We start from the raw sequence: 16,485 nt of genomic DNA, 5'->3' as shown, positions 1-16,485 counted from the left end.
TACTTACAAACAAAAGTTAAACATAAGCGACATGAGAACTCGGCTCGGTGGTTTGCTGCTCTCGCAGCGTGCGCCTCACCGGCCGGAAGTGACGTCAAGTCCGCTCAGCCAATCGCTAGACGCGTTTCGCCGTCCAATCACGGCGTCTTCTCTAGCTACTACTGATTACTGATTACTACTGATTACTGTAGTAATGTCACTGGTACCCCCAAAAGTGTCAAAAATTTCAGTAAGGGGTCTGATCTGTCCGCCGCAATGTCTCAGTCCCGCAAAAAAAAACGCAGATCGCCGCCATTATTAGTAAAAAAAAATAAACAATAAAAATGACACATCTTTGCCGTAGTTGGTAAACGCGATAACTTTTGCGAAAACCAATCAAAATACGCTTATTGTGATTTTTTTTTTTTACCAAAAATATGTAGCCGAAAACAAATTGGCCTAAAATGTTAAAAAATTTTGATTTTTACATTTTTTTGGGAATGTTATATATCAGAATGTAAAAATTTTTTTTTCAAAATTGTTGCTCTTTTTTTTAAAAATAAAAATCGCACAGGTGATCAAATACCACCAAAAGAAAGCTCTATTTGTGGGGAAAAAATTACATGAATTCAATTTGGGTACAGCGTCACACGACCGCGCAATTGTCTGTTAAAGTAACGCAGTGCCGAATCGCAGGTCAGGAATGGGGTAAAATCTTCTGGTCTTAAAGCGGTTAAAAATACGCTCATTGAGAATTTTTTTGTCAGTCATGTAGCTAAATACATTTTGGCCTAAATATATGACAAAAATTTAATATATTGGATATTTTTTTACTGTCATAGTAGAAAATGTCAATTTTTTCCGCAAAATTGTCGCTCTTTTTTTATTAATATCGCAAAAAATGAAAAGCGCAGAGGTGATCAAATACCACCAAAAGGAAGCTCTGTTTCTGGGGAAAAAAAGGATATAAATTTGGTTTAGGTACAGTGTTGCATGACCGCGCAATTTTCAGTTAAATTCGCGCAAGGCCAAGTTGCAAAAAGTGGCCTGGACGTAAAGCAGGAAAATCCTCCGGTGGTAAAGTGGTTAAATGATAGAGACCGAATATTAACCAACAATTCAGAAAAAAAACACATAAAGCAAATGCTATAAATGAAGTTGCAGTTCAGTAAGTAAAATAGGTATTTGATCCCCAAGCAAAATATGACTTCGTACTTGGTGGAGAAACCCTTGTTGGCAAGCACAGAGGTAAGACGTTTCTTTTAGTTGTGACCAGGTTTGCACACATCTCAGGAGGGATTTTGCTCCACTCTACTTTACAGATGTTCACTAAATCCTTAAGGTTTCTTGGCTGTCTCTTGGCAATTCGAAATTTAAACTCCCTCAATAAATTTCCAAAGGATTAAGGTCTGGAGAATGACTAGGCCACTCCATGACCCTAATGTGCTTCTTCTTGAGCCACTCCATTGTTGCTTTGGCAGTATGTTTTGGATCATTGTCATGCTGAAAGACCCATCTTTAGTGTTCTCGCTGCAGGAAGAAGGTTCTTATCCAAGATTTTACAATACATGGCCCCGTTCATTGGCAACTCCATTTATAACATTTGTATTGTGTGTTTTTTTCTGGATTTTTGGTTAATATTCTGTTTCTATCATTTAAAATACACATATGATAAAAATGATAGACCCTTCTTTTCTTTCTAAGTGGACAAGCTTAAAAAATCTGCCGGGGATCAAATAACGATTTTCTCTACTGTATATTAGCCATGAACCTTTAAAAACAATAACTGACCTAAAATGAAAAGGCAGGCAAGAGTAATACCCAACATTCCCAAGGGTAGAAAGGCTCTCCATTGGATCTCCCCCATGTTCATGTGTGCAAACACCATTTGTAGACACTATATTTCCCTGAGTGGTCTCCTAGTGAGCCAACGAAAAAAGTGAAGGAGCCTCTCCTGTCAATCCTTGCGCCCTCTGGGGTATTATGGCCCACAAGTATGGGGGGAATGATGTAGATATGGAGCATAACATTCCCTTATATGACTAATGCCCAAAGGACCACTGTCAGTGTATGGACAGATAGTTGGGACCCAGGAAGCACTGCAGCCTCAGAGAGGGGATCAGGTGGGGAAATGTGCTCCAAAGACTCCATGAGTCACCAGGGGTACCCCACAAAAAGTTTAAAACACTGCACCGCGCTGGCAGCACCACCCGGTCGCCAAGCACGAAGCACCAAGCGATCCTCAGCAGAGAGGGAGAGGACCCCACCAAACTCCCCACCCACAGAAACAGGCACCTGCAGCCACCAGGAGAAACGATCAGGAAGTAAAAAGATCCAGGAGTCAGCACCAGGGGATGAGGAGGGGCTCCCACCCCTGAAATCGCTGTCCACAGGGCTCCACTGTCATAGCTGCCGCTATTTCAAATAGAGAACCACAAGGTAATGGCCGCCAGACTACACAAACATGGCTGCCGTGTATAGAAACACAGGCTTCAACAAAATGGCAGAACCTCAAGGCTTGCAGGTACCCAGGAGGGAGACCAGGCCTCAAGGACAAATTCAGGCAGGACAGTGGGCCCTGTCAGGAGCCCCCACCAGGTACAAGCCCCCCCCCCCCCACCGCACAATCGATCGTCCGGTCACCGGCAAAGGTGTTTCCTTTGTCTGACTATTTTGACATAATTGTCGCTAAAGAGTGGGGATGACCAAAGCGTCCCTGTGGGGGTCCCTAAATGCTTTACTAGGCCTTACCCTCATGAGGAGTCCTTTATTAAGAACTGGACTGTTCCACTGGTGGCAGGCCCTCCTGTTTCCAGATTAAACAAGGCAACCATGATTCTGGTTGAAGAGTCCCCGGCCTTTAAGGATTCGGCTGACCGGAAGGCGGAGGCTGTGGCCCTGCACTATGTACACTCTGGCTGGTTTGGCAATGATGCCGGTATTCACCCTTGCCCTAGAGTCGCAAACTCTGACCGAGTGGGCTAAGATCCCGTGACCTGAAGGGGGAACTTACACCGTGACCTAAAGGGGGAACATCTCCCCCCTGCCGTTGCCGAACTGGCGGACCAGCTTGTCCAGTGGCTACAGTTTATCTGTGATGCCTCTTTGGATGCTTCTGCTTCTTCTGCTTGGAAAATTCTTTCTCCCCTTGTAGTGGATAGTGCTTACCATGGATGCCAGCCTGTCCGGCTGGGGAGGCGTTCTCAGCAAGCCTTCTTCTCAGGGGATCTGGACTTTGGAAGAGTCCAGACTCTCAATCAATGTCTTGGAACTCCGAGCGATCAGACTGTGTCTGGATCATTGGACGGATAGTCTTCAGGGTTGTCCAGTCAATCAATCGGACAATGCCACGGCCGTGGCTTATGTCAATCACAAGAAGTGTCCTGGCGGCTCTGGAGGTAGCCGGCTTTCTAAGGTGGGCAGAACAGTTCGTTCCAGCCCTCTCCACTGTACACATTCCCGGGGTGGAAAATTGGCAGGTGGATTACCTCAGTCGGCAGGCGTTGGGCCAAGGAAGGGACTGCTCATAGGTGTAGACAACATTCTTTTCTGCCCAGTGCCCTAACCCAATGGTTATGAATATCAGGAGCTGTGTCTGTCAACGAACATCAGAAAAATGGATTTTCCGGTAAGTCAAAAATCCTAAAGAAAAGAAATGGCCGCACTCCACGATGCATCAAAATTCTAATTTAATGGGCGAACATGCCAAGTGTTACAGTGTACAGTTAGACACGTTTCACACACTAACAGGTGCGCTTATTCATTACTAGGTAATGAATAAGCGCACCTGTTAGCGTGTGAAACGCGTCTACCTGTACACTGTAACACTTGGCATGTTCGCCCATTAAATCAGAATTTTAATGAATTGTGGAGTGCGGCTATTTCTTTTCTTTATCATTGTTAACGGAGGCGAGCAGAGGCGGCCACCCGTAGCATCATTAGGCTTCCTTCTCCTCACCTGGAGCAGCGAGACTTTCTTTGTTTGGACATCAAGTCAAAAATCCTATTATTACTATATAAATGCAATCACATGTAAGTTAAAAGAAAGCTTGCGTGACATGCTACATGTGGATAGAAAAGAAAAGGTCCCTGGATGTACAGATGCAAGAAGTTCTGTAGCATACTGTACATGCCTGTATTGACCAAGTCTTGGTTTTTATAAATACCTAGTGGCAGCCTTATCGTTAGTGTTACTAAACCCAGGACCCCACATTCCATGTATCTGGTCTCCCACAGTACACAGAATATGGAAATGCAATTATTTTAATTCACTTAGACTGCTAAATACCTTTTCCCATCAGCAGTATATAGCAGTCTTGTGACTTCCATCAGTGTCTGATTAATGCTTGTAGGAGGAGTTTTGATTCTACTCTCGCTATCTTATGAGGCTGCAGGACCCCTAAACCCCCTGTCTGGACATTGCTGATTGGCCCTGTGCTGATCACATGCACCCCCCTAAGAAATAAAAAAATAAAAAAACTCTAGCAATACACACCAAACTGAGCATGTGCAGAGTGCCCCCCAAGGCGCTGTACTGTCAGGAGATGAAATGGGGAAAGTAGAAGGAGGGGATCGAAGAAGACAGGAGTCTTCTTACCAGTGAGTATAACCAGCATGCTTTACTGCATTTACAGACTAATTTTACTGTTCTGGGTCTAGTAACACTATAATGGGTTTTATAGATATATAGTTTGCATATACAATTGCTACAGAAGTCCTATTGTAAGTGAACGTCCTTAAAAATGACCTTTCCTTTTCAATGCAATGCAATATGGCAACCTGGAGACATTCTGTACACACATGGTGCAGAGCAAGCATTTCCTGCTTGTGTGATAGGCTTACTGATTTTGCCAGAAGTCTGCACTTAAATACGAGTCAGATTTTGGGCATCCCCTGAAGCAAAAATTTTAGCTTCTGGTGAGATACTCTCAAAGGGAAATCACGTTTAAAAGTTTCCCTTCCCGGCAGTGGTGGTGGTAGCACTCAGCAGCCGATGAAAACATCGGCTGGGGTGCCGACATCGCTGGATTCCAGGACAGGTAAGTGTCCTAATATTAAAAGTCAGCAGCTACAGTATGTGTAGCTGCTGACTTTTTTTTTTTTTCTGGGGGCAGAACTTTAACAAAAGTGGAGTTACTCTTATTCTGTAGCAGTCAGCTGAAATACTCCTCCCTGGTCTGTGAAAGCCATGTCTCAGATCATGTGGTTTGAGGATGCCTTTACAGGTCAACTGTAGCCCAGTGATTCCCTGCTCAAAATGATATTGGGCAGATTAGATTTCAAGCATCTTTAGTCAAGGAGTTCCTTAAGCAGACCTTTTTTAAACTTAATGCTAATGTATGTAACAATCATTTAGAATCTACGCTTGTCTTAGACATTATTTACAAGATTATCACAATGTAATATAGTGATTATAACTATATGTCCATCTGAATAAAATTAGTTATACAACGGACACTGGCAATTTTTCTTTTTGTTGTGTTAACATGAAATGCTTTATGAGCTCTTCAGTTATTCTTTTCTTTTGCCAGGAGTTGATCTTCTCTGTGATAGAGATGTGGATATGGCAACAAGAGTGCAAGATTTGCTTGAGTTCCTCCATGAGAAACAGCAGGATTTGGACTTGTCAGCTGAACAGCACCGAAAACACCTAGAACAGTGTGTTCAGCTTCGTCATCTTCAAGCTGAAGTTAAACAGGTATGCCAAGGAAGGGAATGAATGCTTCATTTTATTTCTTCTTTGCTTGTTCCTTCTACAAGTGACGAGTCACAGTGCTAGTTTTGATTCTTTTGCTAGTGACAGTGCTGGTTTTGATTCTTGCTTTTTCCAACACTTGTGTGAATTACAACATAAAAAGATTTCTCTAGCGCTCATTGACAGACGTAGTCCTCGGTGATACACCACCTTCGGGTTATGTTGCCTCCACAGGAGCAGGACTAGACAGGAAATTAAAAAGCTCTGGCCACACCCTAGGGGCAGTCCCAGAGGGTATATCCTCTCTCTCTCTGCCTCAGCAAATCAGTTATTTTCTGTCTAGTTAGGAGTAAGGACCTAGATACCTTGCTGGGATCTTAGGTCCTGGCAAGAATTTTTTTCTTAAAGGATTTTTTAGACAGCTTTTTTTCTCCAGTGTTCCTGTGAGATCTTCAAGCAAGAAAGCTGAACTGGGCGACGGGCTGGATGTTGAGATCCGGTGGTCACCCCAGTTCAGCCTACGAGCGCGTGCAGGCCATAGCTCCGCGCTGGGTCGGCCGCGACAAAGTCCCATTAAAAGGACTGAACCCGCGAGTTAAACGTCTCGCTGAAACGCCAAAGACCATGAGTCACGGCGTCCGTATCGGTCGACAGCCCTCCCGCCCCGGTGGAGAGGGGTACTGTCAGGAGTTGGTGCCCGCCTGGTTCCGGTATGGTGAGTAGTATGTTCCCCCTTTTTCCCTGACGGGTTTTGTGGTGAACGCGGGCCCCTCTCTGTATGGTAAGAAAGAGTCCTTTCTACCCTATAACATGTCACAGATCCTCCTACTTTGAGTGTGATTTTATGTGTGCAAAAAGCCAGGAGGCTTGGTTTGGGAGCTAACAATCTATTGTATACATGTTTAAAAGATGTAATCTGTGGCATTCTGGGAATCTTATGGGTTAAGTATAAGCTACCTACCAGTCAGAAGCCACGGACATGTAGACTGCCTTCCAAATCAGATCTCCAGCTATTAGCAGGCCTCCCGAACGGCCATGCGGTCCGCCAGGGCCGGTACCGCCAACCACGCCATATCCCCATGCAGAGAGAGTGTTGTGTGCCCTGCAGCACACCGCTATTCAGTACAGGCCGCCGCCATTTTTTTTGCTGGATCGCACGAGCCGCCATTTTGGCGTAGCCTCGTGTCTCCAGCATGGGGGCGGCCATGTTTGAGGTGATCCTACACCTCGTGGAGCTTGGGGGAGGCGCCGGAAGGCGTGCAGAGGGGCGGAGCCGCCTCCTTTCTTCCTGGGCAGCCAGCCAAAAGACTTCCTGTTTGTCAAGACAGCGCTGTAACCTGTTGCAGTTTAACTCTGAGCATCAAGTGGTGAGCCTGGGGGTCTATCTCTCTCTCTCGATCGATAGGGATCCCTAGCAGGTAACACTAAGGGGCTTTTTGTGGCGCTGGGGGTCAGAAAGAAAAAAAAAAAAAAGTTTTTTTCTTTACTTTTGAATTATATTATCCAGGAAGTAACTGGAGTTATCATGGACCCTGCCACACATATTCCCCCACCTGTTTCCCTCGAGGGGGCCTCGGGACCCGCCGGTGCACAGAGTGTAGAGTCATTTACAGCAATTTTAGAGTCTATGGTGGCTCGGGTGGAGGCGGCCTGTCAGGGACGGGGGTCAAGGAAGCGACCCCCGCCTACCCCTATACCATCTGACACCTCTGACTCAGATTCAGAGATGGTCACGGCAGTTGCAGGTTCCTCTGCAAGGCCTGTTATCCCAGGTAAAGCCCCCTCAGACAGTGAGGAGGACGCTTCTTCTCTTGCTATAATTCAGGAAGAAGCATTGGTGGACGCACTAGTTGTGGCAGTGCAGGAAACCTTAAAACTTGAGGCTTTACCGGCAGAGGCAACTGAAACAGAGATGCCTTTTGGTACTAATAAGCCCATCAAGACGGCGAAGGCTTTTCCTGTACCTAAATGTTTTGGTAATCAGATTAAAGGAGAATGGGAGCATTCTAAACGTACCTTTACTATTTCCAAGCGTATTGCTAGACGCTATCCGTTTGAGGAATCCATCATTAAGAAATGGACGGTACCACCAGTGGTGGATCCACCTATTTCCAGGCTGAATAAAGCCACGGTTATCCCAGTGGAGGACACTTCGTCCTTTAAGGATCCGGTGGATCGAAAGATAGAAGCAGAGTCCCGCACTATCTTCTCTCTGATAGGGTCAGCATTTAGACCAGTAATTGTTATTGGTCTAGTTTCCCAGACACTTACGGAATGGGCGAAAATGGTACGCCTAGATCTTAGGGGAAAAGATATTCCCCAGGAGACATCTGATTTGATGGAACAGATCATACAAGGGCTACGGTTTATCTGTGACGCAGCCTTGGACACTACTCCCTTGTTAGGGCATGCATCTAAGTTGGCAGTGATCCTCAGACGTGTGCTGTGGTTAAAATGCTGGTCAGCTGACCTAGGTTCCAAAAAGACCTTGACCAATCTCCCTTTTCAGGGGAATCGTCTATTTGGGGCCAACCTAGATGAAATCATTAAGGATGCCACTGGGGGCAAGAGCACTTTTTTGCCACAGGCTGCAAAAGCTAAGGGACCTCGCAACAAGCGAGGACCTTTCTTTACCGCCCATAAAGGGCGCCCGGCTGGTACTAGCGGGAAAGGCAAGACTCCTCCAGGAGGGTTCAAGAAGGGCTGGTCGGACAAGCAGAGGACCAACCCAGCCAAACCCGAAGTAAAGGAGTACACAGCCTGAAGGTGCGCCCCCACCCGGTTTCAGGGTGGGGGGACGTTTTCACCGGTATTCAGGACATTAGATCGAGCATCAACCACTACTACCGGTGCGATTCTTCCCTTCCAACATTTAAGTACCACAGGAAGCGGTAGTTACCGTTCCCTGAATAGATCTTTTCCTTTACCTTTTCCTAAGATTAGTCCCGATACCTCACAGGAATCGGATCTGGTTGACCAGATAGGCCAAGTAGCCTCTAGTCGGGTGACTTCGGTCCCTGAGGTTCAACCAGAAAAGATCACCTTTCCTGACAACTATCAGGTATCTGATAAATGTGTGGGAACAGAAAACGACCAGACTTTCTTGGATGGTCGGGGCCAGATAGCTCTAGGGACGCCTGGTTCAGATCCAATCAGCGCCAGTGGTCCTAGAAATTCTAGGCTGGCCTCCTCAAGCCGGCCTGGCCGACTTGGACATGTTAGTCGCAGACGTTCCGTGGGAACTTCGTCTCAGGGAGTGTCTGTGGTCTCAAGGACCAATTTACCTTCGTGCTTTACAGTCGCTGGTTTTAATGGCCTGGCCATTGAGACCCAAGTACTGAAGGACAGAGGTTTGTCTACTTCAGTCATTCCTACCCTTATTAAAGCAAGGAAAGCGACTTCCAGCAAAGTCTATTATCACACATGGAAGACTTATATTGCGTGGTGCGAATCTTTAGGATTTCCTCCACGTACCTATTCGGTGTCTCGAATATTGGCCTTTTTGCAACAAGGGGTTGAGCAGAAGCTAGCCTTGAGCACCATCAAGGGTCAAGTTTCAGCATTAGCAATCTTCTTTCAGAAGCCTTTAGCTACCAAATCCTTGGTGCGGAATTTCATCCAGGGGGTGCGGCACCTGGCTCCTCCAGTCCGCGCGCCCTTACCGCCCTGGGATCTTAATTTGGTTTTGTCGGTTCTACAGAAACCTCCCTTTGAAAACATCAGGGAGATTCCCTTGCTTACTTTATCCCAGAAGGTGGCCTTCTTGGTGGCTATTACTTCTGCTCGCAGGGTGTCAGAACTGGCTGCATTATCATGCCAGTCCCCATACCTAGTGATTCATAGGGATAAGGTAGTACTTCATCCTAAGCCATCTTTTCTTCCTAAGGTGGTTTCAGATTTTCATCTGAATGAAGATATTGTACTACCTTCCTTGTGTCCTCAGCCCAAGCATCATCGGGAACATGCGTTGCATTCCTTAGATGTGGTTCGGGCAATCAGGGTATACCTGAAAGCTACGGAATCATTCCGTAAGACGGATTCACTTTTTGTGATCACGGATGGCCCCAGAAAGGGTTTGCCTGCATCTGCCGCGACCATTGCCAAATGGATTAGACAAACGGTGGTACAGGCTTATTCTATTAAGGGTCAGAGTCCTCCGTTCCCTGTTAGGGCGCACTCCACTCGAGCGCTCAGTACTTCCTGGGCCTTTCGCCATCAGGCGTCAGTGGTCCAGGTATGTAAGGCGGCCACCTGGTCGTCGGTACATACCTTTACAAAATTCTATAAAATTGATGTGACGGCATCGGCGGATGCCTCATTTGGCCGCAAGGTTTTGCAGGCCGCAATTTGAGGAGACCGGTGGTCTACCTCGAGGGTTTTTTTCTGTTTGAAAAAAAAAAAAAAAAAGAGAAATTTTTTCTCTCTTTTGTTGAGTCTCATCATTAAGGATGAGCATTGTAAACTTCTAGTTGGCACCGGTTGGGCCTTCTAGATTGGGATTTGATTTCATTTTCCCACCCCTCAGTTGTGATACTGCTCTGGGACGTCCCGAAGGTGGTGTATCACCGAGGACTACGTCTGTCAATGAGCGCTAGAGAAAAATGGATTTTTTGTAAAATCTTACCGTAAAATCCTTTTCTCTTAGCTCATTGACAGACGTAGTCCCCACCCCTCTGTTTTTTTGAGTTGGGTTAAAATCTCTAAAGACTGCTTTTTCACATAACTGATTTGCTGAGGCAGAGAGAGAGAGGATATACCCTCTGGGACTGCCCCTAGGGTGTGGCCAGAGCTTTTTAATTTCCTGTCTAGTCCTGCTCCTGTGGAGGCAACATAACCCGAAGGTGGTGTATCACCGAGGACTACGTCTGTGAATGAGCGAAGAGAAAAGGATTTTACGGTAAGATTTTACAAAAATCCATTTTTTCTTAAATGCACAGTACAGGACAAAGGACCCGTATTGGTGTATATGGAGCTACCTTTAGATAATTGGATACTGGCAAACAAACTTGGAAGAGCCATGCACAGAGAGCACCATAAAACCCTGACCACCTTGTAAGACTTGTTGCTGGTGTCCTTAAGTGATGGAACAGTTCTTCTGTAGAGAAGTGGATGTTTTCCTTTTTAAAACATTCAGTTTTCTTGATTGTACAGGGCATAGGCTTAGTCATGCACAACCGGGTTATATGCTGCTACCTTCATATTATTGGACACTGGCAAACAGCACTGTTAAGACCCCCCATATAACCTCTCTTGCTCACTTTAGTCCTCAGTTTTTTCCTTGTATCCATAGGTGATGGATATCTCCTCTCTACTTGGGGGGGAAATTATTTTCTGATTCGTCTTGCAACCTTGCTACATAGCAACCCTTTCTAGCATCTTCTGGATCCTTGTTCTGGGCATGCCACTGGGATCATACTCAGGAGATGGTGCAGGAGATACAGGGGCTGTGGGCATAATGCAGGAGATGCAGGGCTGTTGGCATGGTGCAGGGCTGTGAGCATGGTGCAGGAGATTCAGGACTGTGGGCATGGTGCAGGACTGGGGCATGGTGCAGGGGATGCAGGACTGTGGGCATGGTGCAGGGGATGCAGGGCTGTGGGCATGGTGCAGGAGATGCAGGGGCTGTGGCCATGGTGCAGGAGATACAGGGGATGTGGGCATAATGCAGGAGATGCAGAGTTGCGGGACTGGCCTGTAAAATCGCTCCAGGCACTGAATTTTCCCTTAGGGCTCCTCCTTGGCACATTTTGCAACATTTGGAGTTTGCTACAGGGGGCTTTATAGGTCCAGGGCAGTGACAAGTTACGCTGGAGTTACCTAGTTCCTGAAGACCCAACAAAAAATCCTGTTTTTTTTTTTTTTTTTTGCTAATATGAGTTGATGTTTACCTGTACTAAGCTGCCCTGTGCAGTGGTCTGTCACACCCCTTCCTCAGTACTCCAGTCAACAATGCTCATGCTCCCTTTTCAGCATTCCTGGGAAGGGGGTGTGTCAGATTTCTGGAAACCCAGATTGCTGCGCTGTATGTGAGAGCAGTGGTCAGACTAACTACACTTAAACACGAACACATAGGCGGCAGATTTTAAAAGCAGTGATTGACATTCACCAAACATTCACTGCAGGTGAATATTCATGGTGCATGTTTATACTACAGTGAAATCTCGTAGTGAATGTTTTAATGTCACATTCGTTGCTTTATAAATGTTATAGTTAGGTTTCCGTTGTGCTTCAAATTGCACTTCAATATATTTATGCAGTTAATATTATGTAAATGATACTTTTTCAGCTTTCAGTCTTCTCTCTTTTTCTAGGTACTTGGTTGGATCCGTAATGGAGAATCTATGCTAAATGCTGGGCTCATTACAGCCAGCTCATTGCAGGAAGCCGAACAACTTCAAAGGGAGCATGAACAATTCCAGCATGCAATAGAGGTAAGAATGGTTAAACATTTGGAATATTTTAACACTTGTGGCACAGCTTGTATGTTTCTCATGATTGACATTCTGCAATGATTTCTTTCTTTATTGGATAGCGCAGTCTGAAGTTTTAGTAAAAGTATAACTTTAAAATGGTTCAATGCATTCATTGCATTAAGGTGAAAAATCACCTGTGCTGCAGCCCCCCCGAGCCCAATCCGATCCCCTTTTCCCTCTGTGAGCCCAATCCGATCCAGTGATGTGCGTAAGCACAGCAGCTCCAGCATCAATTGAACAGATTGATAGCAGCAGGAGCCATTGGCCCTGCACATGTGCCCCCGGAATAATTGTCTTTCCATGGGGGCACTTGATGAAGTGGAGAGGGGGCCTGGAGCTCCGGTGGGGCCCCCCAGAAGAAGAGGGTCAGGGTATCTCTGTGCAAAACAAATAGCAGGTAAGTATAGGCATGTTTGTTGCTTTTATTTAAAAAAAAAAAAAAAAACGAAGGTTTTCAACCACTTTTAGACCCGGTTCACACTACTCCGAATTGGGACACGACTTGAGCGACCTCAAGTCGCCTAAAGTCGCTTGTCATTACAAATTCAATGTAAATAAATGAGAGCCATCTTAATATGCACTACAGAAGTCGCTCCGACTTCAGAAAAGGTTCCTGTACTACTTCAAGGCGACCTCTATCCGACTAGACTTCAGTGGGAGTCGCCTCTAAGTCGGATCCTTATCTATTTTCAAGCGACTGTGATCAGACTTTCCAGGAAGAAGAAAAAGATTATCCAGGCATTCCCCACAGACAAAGTCGCCTATCATTTAAGTCTCTTCAAAAGTCTCTTCAAAAGTCTCTTCAAAGTCGCGCTAAAAAGTCGCTCCTTCATTGGGGCAACTTTCTGGTCGCGGTAGTGTGAACCGGCTCTAAGGTACAACCCTTTTTGTTTTTTTAAGTCTTTGACAAATTAGAGAAGGATAAGAACGCCTGTTAGGTTTGTGTTTATTCCTCTGCTCCGTTAGGAAGATTCACCCTCTCTATTTATCCTGTTTACTATTATCATTGAAAGTGAAAGTAAAAGAAAATCCCAATTTTTTTTTTTTTTTTTTTGCTGTCCTCAGAACAGTAACAGTAATAAAGGGGGAATCTTCCAATGGAGACGCTAATTCTGGTGCCCTTGGGGGCTCCAATGGATCCAAAGCTGTAGCAAGCAAGGCTTTCAGGCCATTAGCATATATTAAAGGGGGTATTTACTCAAGAGCTAAGACTATAATTCTACCACTTTACAGAACTCTTGTTCAACCACATATTGAATATTATATTTAGTTCTTGTTACCAATCCTCAGGAAAGAGGACAAAAAAGCTGGAGGACCTTAGTTATTAGGAACAGCTACAAACAATAAACTTATTCTTAAGAGGGGATATGATTGCAATATACTAATCTTTAAATGGGACACCAGCATTGGGAGGGAACTTTTTATCTTGGGTCTTGTTTTTTTTTTTTTTTAAAAGACATGCTGCCACACAATGAAGTTGGTTGAGAAACGGTTCAATCCTAAACTGCGTATGGGGTTCTTTACTGTTAGGAATGGTAATGATGTGGAACTCTCTTCTACAGTTGGTGATGTAATTTGGGAGTGTAGATAAGTTCAAAAAACGTTTAGATGTGTTAATGAACACAATGTACAAGGTGCAGTGAGGCAACCCCGGGTCACTGTGCGTGTTAGCAATCTATGCCTGGTTTTGGTAAAGACAGGCCTGCTGATTGCACGGGCTGGGTTCATATTATTATCAGGGTTAGCACTCAGCCAGACTCCAATTGACAGACACGAGGTCTGTGTATGGGTGTCAGGAGGGCTCCCACCTTCCCTGAGAGAGAGAGAGAGGCCGCAGTTGGCAGCCAGAGCATACAGGTCTGCATTAGGCAGATGTATTCCGCAACAGCATAGTATGAAGCTGATCCCAAGGGAGCTTGGCCAAAGGATACTTGTGTTGATCTGAGGATCAGACCTTAGGCCTGAAGCAGCCGTGTGGCATGTGAGTAAGCCAGGAGGCTGATATAACCATATAGAGTAATGATGGAACCCCCTGTGAGGGAAATTACTGTGGTTTTGTGAATTTTCCACTCTTCAAATAAAAAATGGGCTGCCTTGCCCTTAAAAAAAAACGCAGTCTGGACTGACACTACTTCTTCAAATCGCATGCACCACTTGAGACTAATTGCCCCGAATCGTTACAAGGGATATGGAAAATACAGTGCCTTGCGAAAGTATTCAGCCCCCTTGAACTTTGCGACCTTTTGCCACATTTCAGGCTTCAAACATAAAGATATAAAACTTTAATTTTTTTGTGAAGAATCAATAACAAGTGGGACACAATCATGAAGTGGAACGAAATTTATTGGATATTTCAAACTTTAACAAATAAAAAACGGAAAAATTGGGCGTGCAAAATTATTCAGCCCCTTTAATTTCAGTGCAGCAAACTCTCTCCAGAAGTTCAGTGAGGATCTCTGAATGATCCAATGTTGACCTAAATGACTAATGATGATAAATAGAATCAGCCTGTGTGTAATCAAGTCTCCCTATAAATGCACCTGCACTGTGATAGTCTCAGAGGTCCGTTTAAAGCGCAGAGAGCATGATGAAGAACAAGGAACGCACCAGGCAGGTCCGAGATACTGTTGTGGAGAAGTTTAAAGCCGGATTTGGATACAAAAAGATTTCCCAAGCTTTATACATCCCAAGGAGCACTGTGCAAGCGATAATATTGAAATGGAAGGAGTATCAGACCACTGCAAATCTACGAAGACCTGGCCGTCCCTCTAAACTTTCAGCTCATACAAGGAGAAGACTGATCAGAGATGCAGCCAAGAGACCCATGATCACTCTGGATGAACTGTCAATAGCGACAGTAGGTCAACAACATCAATTGGCGGGTCTGTGCGGGAGAACAGCAGACCAAACAGAAATAAACCAAACCGCCAATCACGTTTAACTTCCGTAAAACTAAGAGGGGTATATGCTAATGCCAGGAGCCTAGCTAATAAAATGGATGAGTTGGAAATGTTAGTACATGAGGAGGACATAGACCTTGTGGGAATAACGGAGACTTGGTTCGACCCCTCACATGACTGGCTGGCCAATATCCAAGGGTATTCGGTGTACCGGAAGGACAGGGTTGGTAAAAGAGGGGGAGGGGTATGTCTCTATGTCAAGAACAATATAAAGGTGCTAGAAAGGAGTGACATTACGGATGGGATGAGCATGGATTTAGAATCTGTGTGGGTTGAACTCGATAGGGAAGAAGATAAGGGAAAAGTAGTTGTGGGGGTTTGCTATAGGCCACCTAACCAAGGGGAGGAGGTAGAGCTGGAATTTTTAGCACTAATAGGTAAAGCGGCAAAACTAGGATCAGTCATCATATTGGGGGACTTCAATTATCCCGACATTGACTGGGAAGAGGGGACTGCACACTCGCATAAGGCCCGGCTATTCACGGAAACCTTACAGGATAACTACATGTCGCAGTTGTTGGATTCCCCTACTAGAGAGAATGCTATCCTGGATCTATTGATCACTAATGACCCAGACATAATCTCGGAGGTAGGAGTCCAGGACAACCTGGGCTCTAGCGATCACAGGATGATCACATTTAGTATAAATAACAATATAAAAAGGCAAGTGGGGAACATAAGAACCCTAAACTTCAGAAGGGCAGACTTTCCAAAATTGTACTCATTGATGGAAAGGGTAAACTGGGACCAAACCCTGGCATCACTGACCACAGAGGAAAAATGGGAATGCTTTAGGAATATATTAAACAAAGGCATCTTGCAGTGCATTCCTATGGGAAATAAATTTAGAAGAGACAAAGCCAAACCTGGCTGGCTAAACCGTAGCGTTAAAAAACTTATTAGGGGAAAAAAATTGGCCTTCAAGAAATATAAATCAGAGGGCACCGTATCGGCCTTCCAGCAATACAAGGAGGAAGATAAGAAGTGTAAACACGAAATCAAGATGGCTAAAATCAACTTTGAGAGACAAATAGCGGAGGATAGTAAAAAAAACCCAAAGAAATTCTTTAAATATATCAACAGCAAAAAAACTAGGGCAGAGCATATTGCACACATAATTAGCGATGATGGGAGGATGGTTACAGAGGACACTGAAAAAGCAACCGTGCTGAATTCTTTTTTCTCGTCAGTCTTTACGCAGGAAAAGGAAGGGTACAATGACCATGACTGTATGGTTAGTAGTAATACACAGGACTTGCCACTATGGCTAACAGAGGGGGAAATCAGGGAAAGACTGGTTAAACTTAACACAAACAAATCACCAGGCCCGGATGGCGTACATCCGAGAGTGCTCAAGGAACTCAGTATGGTTATATCT

General features: G+C 45.1%; 1 protein-coding gene across 3 annotated transcripts in view; it reads left to right on the top strand.

The window, feature by feature from the left end:
- Window positions 1-16,485, top strand: part of TRIO (trio Rho guanine nucleotide exchange factor) — an 855,771-nt gene that overhangs the window by 231,517 nt on the left and 607,769 nt on the right. For all 3 annotated transcript variants that reach the window (XM_082259530.1, XM_082259529.1, XM_082259531.1), the window contains exons 15-16: window positions 5,511-5,677; window positions 11,986-12,105. In XM_082259530.1, coding sequence (XP_082115656.1) covers window positions 5,511-5,677; window positions 11,986-12,105 — 287 coding nt within the window. The remainder of the gene's footprint in view (window positions 1-5,510; window positions 5,678-11,985; window positions 12,106-16,485) is intronic.

Source organism: Pelophylax lessonae (genome assembly GCF_965119305.1).
Source record: "Pelophylax lessonae genome assembly, chromosome: 5".
Taxonomy (NCBI): Eukaryota; Metazoa; Chordata; class Amphibia; order Anura; family Ranidae; genus Pelophylax; species Pelophylax lessonae.
The sequence above is the reverse complement of the archived record's forward strand: the minus strand, read 5'-3'. Positions and strand labels throughout refer to the sequence as shown.